Below are 18,570 nucleotides of genomic sequence, written 5' to 3'. Positions count from 1 at the left end.
ATGACAGTAAACATTTTTGAGGGATTGTGGCTGTATACGAAAGAAATGGCAGAAAGTATTAAATGCAAAATATCATTTCTGGCATGTCGGATGAAAACACAACACACTGTGTATGTTAAACAGAAGGTTTTTGAAAGACTTCCAACCTTCAAGCTTTCCGACTTTAAGATCTAACTTTTCTATTGTAAAATAAAATAATTACGCTTTATTACTGTACATGTCCTATTGTACTGCACTATCACCAAGCAATATGATGTAACAGGATTTATATTATTTTCTGTCATGCAGAGTTCACAATATCAAACAATTCTGTGATAACTGTTACTGAGGCATAACTCAAAACACTTTTTGGGGAAGCAAGAATAATATCAAACTCAAGGAAAATACTCCTATCCAGTCTTTGAGAGTCTTACTTGCTGTGCAAATATCCATGTCGTTTTGTTTCAGTCTCAGCTTATTGTACACTTTTTCTCAACTGCGGGGGGGGAAAAAAAAAAAAAAAAGAAACGTATTCTCAATGTAGATGAAAGAATCTTAAACGTGTCCTCCTTTCCGGCCCTTCTTTCTTCCTCCGGTCATCGACGGATGTCATCCAGGCAGGTGAGTCTGCTCCCAAACAGCTGCTCCTCGTAGGTCAGCAACTGGCTCAGGAAGTTCAAGTTGGGCGCCGTGCACGCCCTCCTCTCCTTCAGCCAGCGCAGGGCGTGGAGCAGCGACCAGCGTCGATGCTCCATGAGGAAGGCCAGCGTCAGTGCCGAGCTGCGGCTTCTCCCCATGCTGCAGTGGACCAGAACGCGGCCGGCGGGGTCGGCCCTCAGCGCCGCGCTGATGAACCTGGACGCCAGCGGCAGGGCCTCCACCAGGTCCTGCTGGGCGTCGTCGCTGAGATGCAGCCTCAGGTAGCTCAGCGTGTTGGGGAAGGCGTCGGGGCAGTTGGCAGTGGCGTTGACCACGTGTGTGATGTGTAGATTCTTGATGATGCGGTAGTCGGAGGCCTGAGCGACGGAGCCCTGGTAGAGAGCTCCCTCGATGATCTCTGAAGGGTAGATGGTGAGGGTGTGGCGCTCAGGTTCAATCAGGACCATTCGCTGTGTGCAGAGGAAAGGGTAGAGGGCGATGAAGGCTGAAAATCCACCCAGCAGGATGATGGGGTCCATTCCCAAACCGCTGAGCTGGAAAAAACAACGCTGGAGGTCTGGAGAGTCGGCTTTGGCCTTCACGCTGCCAACTGAAGAGACATAGAGGCACGCTAAAACAAGCAATGCGGATCAGACACACTGCAGAGTTTACTTTTAGCTGGTGGCAATGTTGGACGGTTTGCGTTTCGCTTGAGATTTACCTTATTAAAGGGGTCATATTATAGAGTTTTTAAACACTTTCACATGGGTCTTGTTGGTCCAAAAACGTTGCATTCACAGTTTATTGCCCCAAATCCAGCTTTTCCTTGATTTTCAGCCATTTGAATATTGGATCATAGGAGCTACATTCAGAATCTGCTGTGTCTGTGTGAGCTGGACTGGCTCCGCCCACACATGCCCATCTTGGGAAAAGGAGGAAGTACTTCCTCTGGTGGTGCCATGTGCCAAAGCAGAGCTGCCTAATTGTGGGAGGGTCAAAGGGAGGGCCTACCTTGATTGGGATTGGCTAAACCCCCGATGACACTATATAGGGTTTGAGTTCTGATTGGCTGGTTGGAGCAACACAATTTTAAAAACCTGAAACAAGCCAGGGAGAGAGAGCACAGACTGTCTTCACTTCTGGGGCGTCATTCCAGGTATGGAGACGATTATTAATGTTGGAAAACCATTAGAAATTGAATTTTGCATAATATGACCCTTTAACATATAAGCATTTTGTCATTAATGAAGTGGACAAGCATTTTTCTTAGATTCTAACTAGTTGGTACATGGACTGTGAATGTGAGTTGTACTTGAGATATTTTTGCATGTGGCAGATCAACCCTCCAACAGAGGATAACATTTACTATGTGCTTTAATATTGATTTATTTCTCCATGCCAAATTGGAAGCATCAAATACTAGAAACATATTTGTCACAGGCTTTTATATGGTTAGAAAACGAGGTGGAACCAGTTCCATGACTTTTGAAAGATAAACACTTTCAACAAAACTATGATGCTATGGGTTTAAAACAACCTACACTATCACCATTACTTTTCACCAATCGTCACTATAAAGCTTCAGATTTTACCTTGACAAACTACAGTTTTTCCTGTCTAGGTTTTGAAAGTAGGTGTAGTTTTTCAGGGGGAACAATTAAGCTTTTATGTTGGTCATGTACAGGGTTGGCTTGCGGTCTTTGACAATCACAGTCGTTCTTTTTAGCCACTCTCCTTATCAAGCTTTAAAAAAAAACTATCAGTTTATTGCCACAAAATATAACTGAGCCTATGGTAACCATAGACCACAAATATTAAATGTAAAAACTTACTGCGCTCCCAATGCAATTTTTTTTTTAAATAAATATTCGATGTAATGCTAACTTATACTGTATAATTTATTCTGTGCATGTATGTCCTTTATAGTGTGAGTGTCTGTGTGTGTAAAGTCTAACTGTGATGATCTGACCTGGACTGCATCCTTCTTCTGCATAGAGCAGAATAATCGAGTACTTCTGCAGCTCTATGCAGCTGATCAGACAGCCCAGGTCTGGATGGATCACGGTCACAGCAGCCCGCGCCGTCACCACATGGCTGTCCTTGTACCTAACACACACACACACACACACACACACACACACACACACACACACACACACACACACACACACACACACACACACACACACACATTCACAATATGACCATGGATCTGAGTTACGATGAAGTCTATGGTGCAACATATGTAGAGGGCTGGATTTTATGTATTTTGTTCTCTTCAAATCCCAACTGGTGAATAAATAATAGGCAAATCTAAAACTTCTCAAATCCGTTTGTAATCGCTCAACACTGGGTGACGTTCACTCCGGAGAATATGTTAAGAAGTAGATTCTGTTCATCCTCATCAGCAAGACAGTAAATATTAATGTGTGTTTAGTTTTCACAGTATATGTTGCCAAAAGAAAAGAAATCCTGATGAATTACAGACGAGTTCCTTGTGTAATCTGTTCTCACATTGTGATTAAGGACTTTTTGTGTCTCAAAAAAAAAGAAGAAAGAAGAAAATTGTCTTCCTATTGTCCTCCCCCAGCAGAACAGTCTTAAACTCCTGCAATCAAATCCAACTTTTTTTAAGGGTAGGTATATTGAAAACGTATAATAACCGACTTCAGGGTTGTGATGTGTCCAACAAATCATTTGCCAGTCAAACCGATGCTAAATCTAAAAACAAATACTTCATTTTCTCAGTTGTACTAATAATAAAGTGCAGAGGAGCCAGTACAGTGCCGTGTGGAACCCACCGGTCTGCGCTGCGACAGTCCAGAATGAGAATGTAGTACGGATCGTGCAGCGCAGGGTGGCCTTCCTCAGCGTTCAGCAGGTTGTAGACTTGCTGTGGGGTGATGTAGCCTCGCTCCACACAGGCTTTTTCCGGGAGAGCGGGGACGAGCGATTCCTCCGGCTCTGGCTCACAAACTGTTTCTCGGCATTGACAGACTCAAAGATAAGCGTGCAGTTAAATCCATATACTGTTGATCGCCGGTGGTAATGATACACCGCTCACCTTTGTTCTGGACAGGTATGATGGAGGAATGGTCGCTGCCTGTGCTATTGACCTCTCTGTCAGAGATGCTGCTCACTGTCTGGAATGTGTTGACAGGCTCTTTCGGGGCCCTTTTGCAGCTGTTATTCACTCTGGCGTGCGGACAGAAGCACATACAGGCAGACGGGTGCAATTTCAAGACCACAACATTATGAGGTGGCTAAACACAACACTCACGGAGCAGTCTGCTTTTAGAAGTCTTTAGAAGTAATTGTAATAAAAAACATTTTTTAAAAAACCAGCGCGGCTCTTTACCTGGACAATACTACGCCCATCTCCTTTGTCATTTGGCAGATGCATCAGCTGTCCCCACCAGCCCTTCATTAGAAGAACGAGTTATAGAGGAGAAACCGAAGCTATGATGTCGATGAAAATGTTGAAAATTATTCCCCCAACAAGGCGTTGCCTAAAAGAGTTCTTTTCGGGGGGGGGGGGTTCGGGGAAAAACCCCACTACGCACTATTTCTTGTGGCTGTGGTTCTTACTCAGCCCTGCTCCGGCTTTGTCCTTAATTTAGCTGGTGGTCTTGGAAACACAGTAAATCTTAAGTGCTCTAGAGGGACGCACGGTAGCTGGCTGTGACAGGTGACTGAGAAATGACCTGCACAGAACTCCTACTTCAACTGAATTAACTCCCAATGCTCGCAACTGTAAAATATATTAGATCAGGACACGGTTTTAAATTGATTAAAAAGAAAAACAAGGGCAGTCGAGATAAATTCAAATAGTAGTAGGACATTTTCAATTAAAGGGAATGCGTTACAATAGATCACAATTTTTTTGTGTGTATTAATAGATTATAATAACATATTAACATATGTGTTTGCCTGTTTGTTTTTTTTGTTTTTTTTTCAATAAATAATATCCTCATTCTTTATTAAGTGGCCACAAATGTTTGTCTAATCTGTGAAAGATTATGACAAAGTCACGGTAAATCTTCCCTGTGTTCACTGTGGTTTTAGGCGGAGACTTAATATCTTCTCTATTGAAAGATTGGCATTTTAAATCTATTAATTAGCTTTTATGTGCCTCTCAGTTGTGTCGTCACCTCTCCTCCACCTCATGTCAGTATGTTCTTCACGGTCTCTCAGCCATGGCCTGTCAACCCCCTTCACTTCCTGTCCTCTTTAACTATACTGCCATCTCCCCCAATTACAGTTTACAGCCCTGACCCTACCACCCATCGTGCTCTGCTGGGCCAGCTCTCTGTTTGTATACCTGCTTTTACTTTTTCACTCCAGCCAGTGTGGTTTTACATTGTTATGGTCACATGACAGCTAAACAAACCTAATTGTAGAGTCGCTCCAGTGCTTTTTACTGACGTTCCCTGGCGTGGTTGCTTTTAATTCCTGCATAACTTTTAATACAATTGTTGAAGTATGTCTTTTTTTTTTCTGGTGCTGTTATGGATACTATGTATTTTTAGAGTATTAGAGTAATGTGATTATTTACACTCCGTCACAAGTACTAATGCAGATGACCATATGAACAAATAGTATTTTCTCTTAATCTGGCAATGGGAATGTATGCTGCTACAAAAAAATTATAATTAAAAAAAATATATATATATTGCATCTATTTCAGTTGAAAACAAAGAATGAATAACGTTTAATGGTGTGGGATAATTCCATCATTAAATTGCATACTGTTTTAAGGATGATGCTTTCATTTTAATGCAATGTACTAATCTACAAACCAATAGACATCCCAGCTGAATTCAGGTGGGCCTCTTTACAATAAAATCGTATATATTGCTAAACCAATTCTTCAGATGCATGCACAGATTATATATATATATATATATATATATATATATATATATATATATATATATATATATATATATATATATATATATATATATATATAATCTATATAACAGGATGGTGGTGTTTTGTAAAGAGCAAGAAAAATATATAATAAGGCAAGTTTTTAGATGGGCATAGATAACCTCGGTTGTACTCAAGCATACAGGTTATGAACAAGCTTTTGTCACGTGTAAAATGATTTAGTTTATTTTTAATCCTGCTGCACAATACTGTAGTGGTGAGTACGCCCCTGGTTAGTCAATAGTCCTCCCATAGTCTAAAAGTCTGCATTTGAGGTAAATTGGTGACTAGAAAAATGCCTTTGTGTAGTGTGTGTGTGTGTGTGTGTGTGTGTGTGTGTGTGTGTGTGTGCGTGCGCGTGTGTGAGAGAGTGAGAGTGAGAGTGAGAGTGAGAGTGAGAGTGAGAGTGAGAGTGAGAGAGAGCGAGAGAGAGATTATCGGTCTTTACCCTGTGATAGACTAATGGTGTGTTCAAGGTTGGATAAAGTGGAGAAGAATTGACATTTGGACTGCTCTCATTTCAACACATGGGGAGAGAGGGTTGAAAACAGCACGAGCGCCCCCCTGCTGTGATTCCCTGTCATTTCGATTGCCTCAAAGTCTTCGAGGAAGGTCAGTCAAGAATAAACAAAGAGCTGTACACATTCATAAACCATTCATGTCATTGAGGAGTCACGTTTGCGCGGCCCTCCAGCTCACATGCCTCATGCATACAGTGGGTACACAGACACTGGACCCACAATGGGGCTGGGAAGGTGAAGGTGGGACTTGCTTGACAGATATGTCACAAACAGGTGTGAAGGTGGTAAAAAAAAAAAAAAGAGAGACAGGATTTTATGTGTCTTCAGCAAAATGTATATCCTCAGGTAATAAGAAATGTTTTACCATTCATCATCGTTTCAGATATATTTAGTGTTTTAGTGAGAGTTCATTCTTAATGCTTCTCGTGGTTAATGACTGACCACCTTGATTGGTTTTTCAATTACGGAACACAAACAGAGCGAGGCCAAAGTCCACGTGGAGGGAAAACCAATGAGGTGAATGTCCTCTGCGGGTTCACACAGGCGCGTTCAGGAGCAGGAAAAGCAGTGCGCTCACTGAGCGGGTTAACGTAACGCTGCAGTCCTCCCGGCCGCGGTAGGAATGAATGAGGCCGAGAGCTCCCCAGACTCACTGAGCGACCATGAATTGTGACTTTATACATTCGACAGGGTGAGTTTCGTTCCTTTCTGTCGCGCCGTTGTTTTGGCTCGAGCGCAAAACGCGTTTTACGCACATAGGATCTTCAAAGCAGCACGACTAAGATTTATGAACATACCCAAGAAAGATATCAGGGAAAGGGAATGTCTTTTTGCTCATATGATACATACACATGTTTAATTTATTCCCAGATTGATTAGAATACTTTAGGCAGATTTCCACGAAACAAACAATCTCCATAAAGCAGCTGAGTGAATCGATTGATATCTACAACTAAGTTTCAAAAACTAATGAAAAAGACACTTTTGCTTAAAAAGTAACATTTGTATTTTTTTTTGGGATCATTTCTTTGTTGTTACATGACTTTAACAATCGTTTAAAAGCTGGTGTCCCTTTTTTTTTGTCATGGTGCCGGGTGCGTTAACCAAAGAAATGGATGAATTGCTCATATTTCTTATTTATTCACACTTCTATACACAAGCCAATGGCCAAAGAGCTCAGCTTTCATGGCATGATTACTGCTGCTCATCCCACAAATGCCTGTGACATTACAAACTGAGCACTGCTTTAAAGTGAAACAAACAGGCTTTCCAACAGCATCACGATGATTGTCAAGAATGTCCTTACTTTTTGTGCCAAGTTTGAATTTCGACATTAAAATGTCACTATTAACAACGATGTAAGAGCAGAAAAATTCTTCTTTACTCCCAGCATGTGGCGACATGCACATGTGTGTGTTTGAAATGTTACAAGATTTATTTTGGGAAAATTGTTGGTGGGGAAAAAAAAAACAGGACTGCAAACATAATCAGTCATCATTCTTGGTGTCTGAGTCACAGCTGTAACGTCCTGTGTGCAGTGTTGGGAGGTCGAGGACGGGATGGTGCCCCTCCGCAGCGGGAAGCCTTTCATGGAGTCAGGCACCGAAGCCCTTCGTGTCCATCCTCTGCCTGGCGGTTGTGGCGATGTACGGGCTGGCTGACAAACTCAGAAACTTTGTGATTGGCATCTTCATCCCTCAGTACCACTTCCACTATCCCGTGGTGCTCTGCTTTGGCCAGGTGGGTGGATTGTTCGTCTAAAGCGTGTTGATGGTAGGAAGCGTGTGAAAAGGGAGAACCAGGTCACTCTCGTGCTGTTGAGTTTACGCAGAGAGTTTTTATGTTCCCCGGAGCGGCGCATTTGCTTATCTTCCCATTACTAAGCATTTGGAGCTCATCTGTTATCATGTAGTCATGGAGGGGGAAAAATAAAAAAAGGAGGAAAGATATCACTAGTATGTCACTGCAGAACAATTATTCATTGAGAACTCTTTAGAAAATCATTCCTTTTTTTCATAGAATTTCTGTGAATCATTTGTGCACAATGGATTACCGCCTGCTGACCTTCGTAGCTCTTATTATGTCGGAGGTGTTGTTGAAGAGTGAGAGCAGAGCAGTGTGGGGAATGACAGAAGGCATTAATTGTTGGTAATCGCATAAACTACGGAGGTTTACGACACGGACATCCAGAAGTGACCCAACTTGACTCAGGAACCACAGCACTTTGACCTTGAGAGGCCATAGGGAGTATAACAGGCTGTCGGTGTATCAAAAATTTAAATTGAGGCGTTACGATGCCAGACACAGTGTAAGTTATCTATCTATCTATCTATCTATCTATCTATCTATCTATCTATGCGTGTTATCTCTGAGTCATATATAGTTTACCATGGTCCTCATATTATGTGCTCCGTTGGTTAAATGCTTCAAAAGTCAGGGGGGAAAACATATAAATCTTGCATAAGACAGTTGAGCGTGTTTCACACATCAGATTAGTTTTTCAAAATAGTGCCGTTCAAAAGCACAATTGTGAATTTTAGAGAATAACATCTTCAAAAGCTCGAGCAGACGATGCAAGAGCTTTGCCAAAGACATTTGAAGGATTTAAAGCAACGACTGAAAGCCTTAAGCAAGTGGCAGCAATCACCTGTTTATTTCAATGAAGGTTCATAGATCCAGATGAGGCGAATGGAAGTGGGCATCAACACTCACTTTCTGCGCAACTTAAGCGTGTTGGGACTTAAACTGACGCCTAAAGGTCAGGCGAGTGCAAGTGAGGCTCTCGTAACCCCTCGTCGTTTCCACAGCGCAGCTGAATTAATTCACTTGAAATGAATTGAACTCAATTCTAGCAAGCGGGAAATAAAAAAAAAATTTTTTTTCAAGATCAATTAAACGATGACTATTTATATTAATCATTATCCATTCAATAAAGTGAAATGCCACAGCAATGGATCAACTTTTCCCTTATTTTCTCCACAGAATAATGACATTATAGTCCACAGGAAATGCAAAAGCTGCAGGTGAAGCTTTTTTTTTTTTTTTTTTGTCTCTTATTTGACCACAACGGTATAATTTCTTTGGGGAAAAATTACATTTATTTAACTTACAAGTTAAATAATGTCAAACAGCTGTAGTTTCAAAGATTTACTTGTAAGTCGGGAACTTAAAATATTTGTCAAAGATATTATTGAAATGATTTCACAAGTTGTAGTGCTGACTGTAGAGCAACCCGATTAATGAAGAAACACATTAATACCCTTGTTTATCAAGTGCGTAAATGGCAAAAATAAAAGTTTTGCATTCCTTCTACTTCTATTGACATGTCTTGGTTTTTGTGCAGGTACTGGTGTCTCTTCTGGTATTAAACCTTCTTCATGTCCTGGGTCTGGTGCCTCTGAGACGTTACTCCAGGAGCCTCGGCGAGAAGCTGCTGCTTCCTGCCATCTGCAACAGCGTTCAGGATGTGATGGTCATGCGGTTGAAAGCCAGCAGCTTGCACACCGGCCTCCTCCTCCTCGCGGTGCCTTTGCTGCCCCTAGTGACTGTGGCCTTCGGTTTTGCCCTGAAGATGTCGTCTCCGCCATCTGTCCACGTCTCTGTCATGATGTCCATCCTGAGCGGGACGTCCGTGGTCGTCACAGGTCCGACCTCTAGAGGGGAAGCAAAAGGCTCTTTGCCTTCGGGAGTGAATCTGATCTTTTTTTTTTATTTCTCTCTCTCTCTCTGCAGCCTCTCAGGGTTTCTCCTACATTGATCCTCTGGAATACATCTACACCCCTCTGGCTTTAATCCTCCACGGCCTCGCTCTGACTTGGCTGGGTAAAGTGTCAGATGCCGAGAGTCGACTCCCTCCCGACGCCCCGATCTCCGCGTTCACCATCTACCACGTCACGCTGGTGAACCAGGGCGTGGTGCTGGGCGTCCTGTGGCTGCTGCACCCCGACAGTCTCTGGCGGGTGTTGAGTCGAGGCAGCTGGAACAGCCTGCTCTTCAACGGGTACCTGCACGCCGTCCTGCTGCTGGGCGCGCTGCTCAACTTCCTGCTCGGAATATGCGCCCTGCGTATCTCGCCGTTCGCCGCTGCGGCGCTGCACTCCGCCAAGCAAGTGCTGCAGCCGTTTTATCTGCTCCTGTAGCGGTCCGCTCACCGTTACCGTATTGCAACGTTGCGGTTGGGTGAAGACCAGGCTTCAACTCTGTTACATGTTGTCACCGTGCAGTCCATGGAAGAAAAGTTAGAAATGTGAAAAACGCCACAAAATGATTTACGGTTGGGTCCAAAAGTTTAAAAAAAAAAAAGCTTTTACACTTTCTTTTTTTTTTTTTGACCGGATCAAGTGTACGGATAAGATCTGAAAAGCACCTGAGCAAAGATCACCTTGTTCTAATTTGATGAAGTGCGTCACGTACCTTTTAAACAGACCATGGGAGTGTTGGATGGGAAAGAAAAAAAAAAAAAATCAAAGCCAAGTCAGTTCCAATAAAAGAAATAACTTTAACTGGTCAAAAGTTGAACTTGAGGTCAAACAAATATCTACAAGTCCCTTTGTTTTTATGTCATTGCAAAACCTCAGAAAGAGCAGTTTTGTTTGCTTATTAAACAAGCTCTAAATATCCAGCTCATACTTTTGGACCCGACTCTACATGTCACATATTTAACAGTATTTACGTTTTTTTTCTCTTTCCACAGTTAAGTGAATCTTAAAATCTTAGTTCAGTCCTCTCTGAATGACTCTGAAGCTTTATTTCAGATGAAAAGGGAGAACAAAGGGACACTCTTGTTTGAGCAGGACAAAGACTAGTGAATTCACATCGTTTCAACTTGACAGTGCTCCATTAATTTAAATCAGACTTTCTATCCAGAGGCTGAAAGTTGTTCCCCGAATGAACCCGACTGCTGAGAAGTCGGCTGAAGAGGGGTGAAAATCAGACGCTAAATCCAAATTTTTTTACAATCTAACAATGTGACGATCTTTGTGAAAATGTATATATAATGATATTTAAAACATAGCAACATTCACGGTGTATCATTGGTTATTTATGAACATAATAAACTTCAATCAGATGAAAACTAAAGTTTTGGGAAATTTATTTATACAATCTAAACAACACGAAACATACAAATTCTCAATACACTTGATATAAAACCCTCATTTGCAGTTGAAGAAAAGTGACATTTTGCATGCACTTTCAACATTTGGAGAATGTCAGCAGACGAGAACGACAAAACGCTATTTGTATTTGCTGTACGATAACAGTGCAGGGCTTTTTTTATGAACTCCAGTGCACCTCTTGTCATGCGGGGTCAGAGTTGGGGGGTAGGTGTATGCCCAGGCTCTGCAGCAAGTTAGAAGCCGGTCCGGCCAGGCCAGCCTGGCAGCTGAGGGACTCCATCAGGTTTGTGACCAAATTGAAGTCCACGTCCAGAGGCTGGATCTCCTCCAGCTTCTCGGTCTCTTCTTCTCCCTCCGCCAGGAAACCGTCTCCGAAGGAGAAGGGATGAAAGCGGCCACTGTCCGAGGTCGGTTTGTCTTGGTTCTGTGAGGAGGACAAATGTAGACGTTAAGAGGCCATAGATCAGGGGTCTGGAACCTTCAGTTGGTGATTTTCCACCAAATCAAATTTACCTGCACTTAACCTTTACAATGAGGCTGAGACAGGCAGGATGGTGGTTTTCAAATGTACAAAAACTGTATGTTATGCTGCATTTCTGAAGTTTCCATTACAATTTAGGATGGTAAATATTTCATGACATTTTCAGCTGATTTTGTACCTGATTTGAGCAGTTTCATCCTTCAATTACAGCATTTTTCAGACAATTTTGACATTTTAGAATAGAAATACTTCACTAATTTCTTTTAAGCATCATTGCTCCACACAGAATAAATTAGAAAAAAGTTGAACATCAAAGAAGACCGGATAAACATTGAATAAGTAATTCTAAATGATGTGTTCAAGGCCTAACGGAGACAAACAAAAAGGATGAAAGTAACTAAAACACAGCAAACACATATATATATTTTTTTATTTTTATAAAAAAGGTGCAATCACAGGAGATCAAGGTATAATCAGTTTAATGTGTCGCAGTGTTGCAACTGGCCACATGATGGTGCTAATGCAGCCATTATTTAATATATGAAACAGTATAAGTGCAAAAATCCGGTGATTTTCTTTATTTTTTTCCAGGTTTTATCAACTCCACAGAAACAAAACATTTAACAGTCTGCACAAAAATTAAACGCCTGAATAGTTTGACCATGAGCAGCTATTCAGGTTTAGAATCATGGTGGTGTAACGAACGACAGAATTTACCGTCCGGTTGAAGCTTTGTCCGATGTTTGTCTCCATCAACTCCTCATCCATTTGGTCCATGTAACTTTTGAGACTGTCCAGAGTTTCTGTCCCAACCGTCTCTGCGTTACCAGAGATTTCGTCTGTCTCTTTCACCTCGTCGTCATCTTCATTATCGTCGTCGTCATCATCAAGATCATCTGAATCGAGTTCCTCAGCTTTGCCTCCTTAAAACAGAAGAAAGACGTTAGCTGGTGGAGTGAATCGTCTTCAAATCATTGGTGGTTTGCGTCCTGAAGCATCTTTGTACAAAATTCGGAACCTCAAAAGTTCTACCAATGGAGGTCGAGCACGTTTGCAAGGCAGCCGTCATTGATGTGCGATCCGTGTGACTCGCCGTGTGAAATGCATTGAGACTGCAGAAGCAGCGTTTAGCGGTAATGCTACGTATCTTAACTTACCAAGTAATTTATCCAGTGCGCTTGACATGGCTTCCGGATCGACACTGAAAGGCTGAGTTGAACTGCTCCTGCAAACGCAGAGGGAGACGATGAGCGTCGTGGAACTCAAAGACGATCGCTGTGATGTTTTATATTCACACAAAAAACGACCTGGACCTGGGCCGAACGCCATGTATGGGTGTGGTTATTTTTTATCGCCCGTTAAATCACTTCAACAGAACACATTCGTAACACCATTTCACTCTCACCAGGGTAATTCTGCGCCCTCGTGTGACGACATGGCGCTGAGGAAGCTCTTCATCCCCTGACTGACCGCCACCAGGCTGTAACCAGCCACCTCTTCCTCCTCATTGTCCTCGCTCTCCTTTCCGCTCTTCTCCGCGCCGCCAACACGCCGTTCGGTGGAACCGGAGCTTTGGCGGCCAGCGTCGGCGCTGGCCCAGCTTTTCTCCTGCAGCAGCCGCTCCAAGTCCTGAGGCGTGATGTCCAGCCAGCTGTCACCTGGAGATCGACGCAAAGACAAATGAATTCTGGGAAATGGGTCAAAGGAGACGAAGGGCAGAGAATGGGGGGCACGCACACCAAAAAGACTGGAAGCCGAAAACAACAACATGTTTATATTGTAGCAAGGTCATACTGACTTTACATTTTAGAAAGATTTGAAATCTTCACAGGGAGACATTTTGAATTGAGTAAAACTACATTTAAACAAAAACTACTTTTCCATTTCAATGAGATAAAGACAACAAAATCTACTTGAAGATAAAATATTTAACATTTGTAAGCTTTTGGGCAAGAAACTACGCCGTAGAGACAGTTGCCATGAGTCGGAGTTAAGATATTTTCACAAATCTGCTGTGGGCATGCAAACCAAAACTCCCTGAAATAAAACTCTGAAACTCTTAAGGACAAACCATTTAAACTAATTTCCTCTCCAGCCCAGTTTAAGGCGAAATCACTTAATTGGCTCATGTCCAAATAGTAAAACACTAATTTAGATTTTTGTTGTGTGGCTCAGGTGACTTTTTATTAACTCCTTTGTTAAGTTTTCTCTGCTTGTTACTTCTTGAACCTTTTGGTATTTTCATCACAGTAATGTTTCTTGAAAGGGGGAATTATATTAAAGTCCCTTTGGCTTCTTTCCTCTTCTGCGCAGTTTGGTTTCATTCCTTGGAATTCCGTATTCTATTCTTATTTTGTGCAAATAAAGAAGTCAGTCACTGATAACCAGTATGGACTCACTTCACACACAGTGTCACCTCTTATCTTGTCAGCTCTTACCATGATGAATTTACAGACTTTCCAAAGGGTTTTCAAGAACCATTTCATTGCCCAAATGTTTAAAGCATGTTGTGTTCCACTCACTGTCCTCTTGTTGGAGCCGCGGCGCATGTTTCATTAACTCTTCCATGGCGAGCGAGCTGCTCCCGTGCAGCAGCTGGAGGATTTCTTCACCTGGTGTTAGAACGCTGCAGCGATACAAACAGCAGGTTCAGTCAGACAAAAAGACTGCTCGATATAGATTTCAAAGGCAGGAATGTCCACACAGAGAAAACACACACACACACACACACACACACAGTTCCTCACCTTGATTTTGAGACAACAGACTGTTTGAAGAAGTTCTCAGCAGATCTTGTGAGTTCTTTGTGGCGAGCAGAACCTTCCATCTCGCCCTGTATTTCAAAGGAATCCATTCAGAAACGTGAAGTGAATACATTTAAATAACACTTTGTAAACACTGCAAGTGGTCCGTCCGTGCGCCACTTACCCGAAAGTAGTTATTCTTTTTCAGACTGCCCATGAAGCCTTTCCACTGAGGGTTACAGCTGACCGGAGCGTCGGGCTCGGAGGAAGGCGCTCTGCACTTGGAGCAGAGGATCTCAAAGCCGTGGGCCTACGATTGAGGTAGGAGTTTTTTAAAATCCAATCAATTTCTCCCTCGCTTGCAACAAAAGCATTAATATTCAAGAAGCCTGAAGGTCCTTTTACCAGTTTCATGCCGAGCTCATGCGCTTTGTACTGGGGATGCGAGCGAGGGGGCAAAGTGAAGCCGCTCCTCCGGTCCGGGGTGAACTGCTGCTGCTGCAGCTGGGCGTACAGGCAACGGGTGAATGTTACCTGGTGACAAAATCGAAGTTTGCAACTGTAATTCCAGTCAACACTCACAAAATAATAAAAATAACAGCCAGCAGATATACAAACATTAAACAACATGCTCCATTCTCACTCCACAGACTAATACGATTCATATAGTTAAGATTTTCCTCTTTTTAAGAGCTGCGGCTAATGGAACTTGAAAAGGGCAGCGAGGTCACATCTGGTTCACGACGGAGCAGCACACACTTGTTGCATGTCGTCACAAAATGAAATGATATCACCCCAGCTTGTTTTTGCTCACCGTGGTGAGGACCCTGGTATCAGGAGGAAAAGTCTTGAATCTCCGACATGCCTGCAGGTCTACTGGATCTCGCAGGTAGAAGGCTGAAACTGCGGGAGCGAGCAGATCTGGCCGTTGAGCCAACACAGAGGCGATACTCGCAGGTATGAAGCAGTGTGCACGGTGGAGACCCGCTTTTATCTTTTCAGGGTACCTGAGTGGAAATGGAAAGAAATGCATTTAGTTTCTTTTGTACTTATTTCGGCATTTCTGATTTGATTTTGGTACTTTTATATTCCCGGGTAGATCCATTTCTGAATGTTTTGTTTGTGCATACATCATCGAAAACCATGATGTGCACTTGGCATTTAGATTTTATTTACAGAGGCAATGTGACCAGAGGCATGCAATGTTTATGTTATTATTTTGTTAAGTGTTCACACTTGGTTTTGACTTTTTGTAAAAAAAAAAAAAAAAAAAAAAGAGCAGGCTGATGAGTAAGATTTCTTACTCGGCTATTCTTTTCCTCACAGCTGTACGGATCTTGGGACTGGCCTGACAGGCTTCTGTGTTGGTGGACAGAAGTGCCAGAGCCTGTTCCACTGTGGGCACGACGTCCTTTGGGAAGCCCACTGAACTCGACTTGGAGAGGGACGGAAGGATATGGAGTTCTCCCTGATAAATGAAAACCTGCCAAAGAAAAATAGGTCTACCTGTGATATGACGACAAAATAAATCTCAAATCAAAAGTTTTGGTTAACTGTATGGACATGAAAATAAATCTAATTTAAAAAGTAAGAATATGTCATGCAATTTCATCAAAACAGTGAAAGCCCCAAACTTTAAAGAGTTAACTTACACAATTTCAAATATCCCAGTGATTCATTTAGTTAGATTTTTTAATAATTATAAATAGCAGATAATAGACATGAACGTGACACTGAACAGGATGAGCAGGACGGAAGATGAATGGATGGAGACATGAAATAACTCAAAGTCTTCATATTTGAGAATATTTTGTGGCATTAGATTTATAGTATAAAGCCTTTAAAGTATAATCGCTCATGCACCCAATTTACTTCACACTTGATAAAACACTTTGGGCTCCAGCATTCTTGAACTGCGAATGACCCTCCTAAAAATAGCTTTGCTTGACGTGCTTTTCGAGTCCATTGTCTTTCAGTCGCTTGGACACCTTTATTCTGACGCTCATTTGAACATCACATCAACCTGACCATGGTTTCCACACCGAGCTGAAACCTTTGCTCAACAATTTATCTACCATCGCATTTGAAAGTCTTACTCGGTTTTCACTGGTGTCTGGGTTCAGCCACTTGGGAAGATAATCGGCTGCTTCAATCAGAAGAAACTCGCCATCGTTATCATCGACTCTGCAAGCACAAAAATGACAGAGATATTTCAAATCCAGACGCGTGACATTAATTTGTGCGGTGTCATTAAACCAGAGCAGTTTTTGACTGTTTGAAAAAAACTTCACAGCACACCATCTCACCTGGCTGCAACCTCTGGGAAAGCCTTTGTGATTTGCTGCAGGAGGTAAACGATAAACCACTCATCCTCAACGTTGTCTCCAAACTGTGTACTGCCACCAATGTGTGCAGGAACATCCTCTTTTAATAGAAAAGAACACACATTAAACACACAATATTGGCTTTATTTGTCAGTGTCCACAAGGAGATACATTTGCAGACCCTTTAAATTATCTGCCAACATCTCTGTATATTTCAAAGTAATCACAAAGTTGACCTGCAATGGAATTATTCTTGTGCAAAGTGCAAAGATTACTATCCTAGGCAACTGTTTAATTCTTGTGCCTGCCTCTTCAAGAGGTAAGGCGCAAAGATTGCTATCCTAGAAGACTGTTTATTATTATTATTAATATGCTGTTTTTTTCTGTGCACATCAAAATGTGCGAAACGTTCGGGCCATAGGTTGCAATGACTTTTGTTAATGATTCTGTGAAGTTTCCAAGTTAATTGCAAAAAACTGCCAAGACTTTCTCATACAAAGTGGATGGGAGAGGCGCCTCGTGGAGGAGCTGGAAGGAGATCAGATGAAATCCCGTCTGTTGCCATGAAGCATCCAAGGAGAGAGAGGCAGGCACACAAACTTTCCTCTGGGATTTTCTAGTAATCCTTTCCATTATTGTGATGGACTATACACAATGATAGAGATAAAATACAATACTTGTAGTATTGACATATTCCACACAATCTAATTTTAACAGCTATTTAGAATGCTCCACTTCATATCATTTCAGATATTCAAATCTAAAAGTTGATATCAACTGACATTAACAATTCAGAATGTTCTTACCTGGTTAAGTAAATAGAAGTGACTTAATTTCAATTATGAATCTTGTTTGGCCAGAAATACTTTAATTCTTAAAATAATTCTCAGACTTGTCTTGTTATTGTCTTGATGAGGTTGTTGAATCTCAGGTTTGATTTGTTGTCTTAAATGACATGGTGGAAACTAGTAGATAAATCAAGATAATACTGATATTTTGTTGGTCATCAAGGCTGCTATGTGATGAATGCCAACTCGTAAACTGCTTAATGTTTGTGGCGTTGTCAAAAACCTACCTTTCTCAGGCTGGTATTTGAGGTTGAATGGCTGATGTTGCCAGATATATTGAATCAGGACAGGAGCAACTCGTGCCAAAATCTCTTCTGTGAGGTGCGTCAGTCGGTTCTCAGTCTGTTGTGAAGACAAACACTCCGACTGGATCAAGAAAAGTTTGTACTGAACCACATCTTCCTCCATCATTCTTGTCTCCGAGGGATCCATTGCTCTGCTTGTTTGAGCTCCTAAACAATGGCAAAACGTTATAGGGTCGATGAAGTTGATATGACAGAGTATCAAGTCTCTGAGCTCACATTTCAGATAAAGAAATAGCTTAAAAACTAACCATTGAAATGGCCACAATAATCTCTATCGGTTCAGTCAACCTTACCTTGACTTATTTCCACAGGTTTGGCATCAATTCAGGACAAAAATCGTGCATTAAGTAATGTATGTAAACCCAGACATTAATTAAGAGTGTGTGCGTCGGTCACACGCCTCTCAGTGTTGTTTAGGTCCTGCAATAAAGTCTGGTCGGCTGCCTCAACATCATAGCAATATATAGTTCCTACATAAAATATAAACAATTTTGTAGCAAAAAAAACCAACACGCCCGCAAACTGAAATATATTTTAACTTATTATCAGGATAAATATAGATTTGTACAGTGAGAACTTTCTGCATGAATTGATAAACTACTAGGAGGTCAAGCGGGGATATTTAACAGACGTACTCACGTGTTTGCTTTGACTTCTGGGATATGCAGTGAATCACTCTG

General features: G+C 41.9%; 2 protein-coding genes and 1 pseudogene across 3 annotated transcripts; 1 reads left to right on the top strand and 2 right to left on the bottom strand.

Annotated features, from left to right (window-relative positions):
• Positions 1 to 575: 575 nt before the first annotated feature.
• Positions 576 to 4,045, bottom strand: LOC308121173 (serine/threonine/tyrosine-interacting-like protein 1; annotated as a pseudogene). The gene is made up of 5 exons: positions 3,977 to 4,045; positions 3,674 to 3,813; positions 3,420 to 3,582; positions 2,588 to 2,724; positions 576 to 1,228 (listed from the first exon to the last, which is right to left on the bottom strand). The product of its transcript is annotated as a serine/threonine/tyrosine-interacting-like protein 1 (transcript).
• Positions 4,046 to 6,612: 2,567 nt separating this feature from the next.
• Positions 6,613 to 11,141, top strand: LOC308120864 (uncharacterized protein). Its single transcript, XM_080481750.1, has 4 exons — positions 6,613 to 6,762; positions 7,610 to 7,811; positions 9,415 to 9,715; positions 9,804 to 11,141. Exons 1-4 carry the CDS (start codon positions 6,734 to 6,736, stop codon positions 10,208 to 10,210), a joined length of 939 nt encoding a protein of 312 aa, XP_080337876.1. The 5' UTR covers positions 6,613 to 6,733; the 3' UTR covers positions 10,211 to 11,141.
• On the bottom strand, positions 10,790 to 18,317 carry ecd (ecdysoneless homolog). The gene is made up of 14 exons (XM_080481749.1): positions 18,184 to 18,317; positions 17,813 to 18,037; positions 16,720 to 16,837; positions 16,510 to 16,597; positions 15,718 to 15,896; positions 15,228 to 15,420; positions 14,819 to 14,947; positions 14,598 to 14,723; positions 14,417 to 14,502; positions 14,192 to 14,295; positions 13,075 to 13,327; positions 12,827 to 12,894; positions 12,387 to 12,592; positions 10,790 to 11,612 (listed from the first exon to the last, which is right to left on the bottom strand). The coding sequence occupies exons 2-14, from the start codon at positions 18,015 to 18,017 to the stop codon at positions 11,370 to 11,372; spliced, it is 1,998 nt and encodes a 665-aa protein (XP_080337875.1). The 5' UTR covers positions 18,018 to 18,037; positions 18,184 to 18,317; the 3' UTR covers positions 10,790 to 11,369.
• Between the last annotated feature and the right edge of the window lie 253 nt (positions 18,318 to 18,570).

This window comes from Lipophrys pholis (assembly GCF_963383615.2).
Source record: "Lipophrys pholis genome assembly, chromosome: 15".
Taxonomy (NCBI): domain Eukaryota; kingdom Metazoa; phylum Chordata; class Actinopteri; order Blenniiformes; family Blenniidae; genus Lipophrys; species Lipophrys pholis.
This window is presented reverse-complemented; position numbering and strand designations above follow the sequence as displayed.

What these genes read in the sequence shown, in the direction of transcription:
- LOC308120864 (XM_080481750.1), top strand. Translation starts at nt 6,734, where the DNA reads ATGAATTGTGACTTTATACATTCGACAGG. An exon ending in TGGTGCTCTGCTTTGGCCAG is followed by an intron (nt 7,812 to 9,414) that starts GTGGGTGGATTG and finishes GTTTTTGTGCAG; the next exon opens with GTACTGGTGTCTCTTCTGGT. An exon ending in GACGTCCGTGGTCGTCACAG is followed by an intron (nt 9,716 to 9,803) that starts GTCCGACCTCTA and finishes CTCTCTCTGCAG; the next exon opens with CCTCTCAGGGTTTCTCCTAC.
- ecd (XM_080481749.1), bottom strand. Translation starts at nt 18,017, where the DNA reads ATGGATCCCTCGGAGACAAGAATGATGGAGGAAGATGTGGTTCAGTAC. An exon ending in CAGACACCAGTGAAAACCGA is followed by an intron (nt 15,897 to 16,509) that starts GTAAGACTTTCA and finishes TTTCTTTGGCAG; the next exon opens with GTTTTCATTTATCAGGGAGA. An exon ending in GAGGGCGCAGAATTACCCTG is followed by an intron (nt 12,895 to 13,074) that starts GTGAGAGTGAAA and finishes CTGCGTTTGCAG; the next exon opens with GAGCAGTTCAACTCAGCCTT.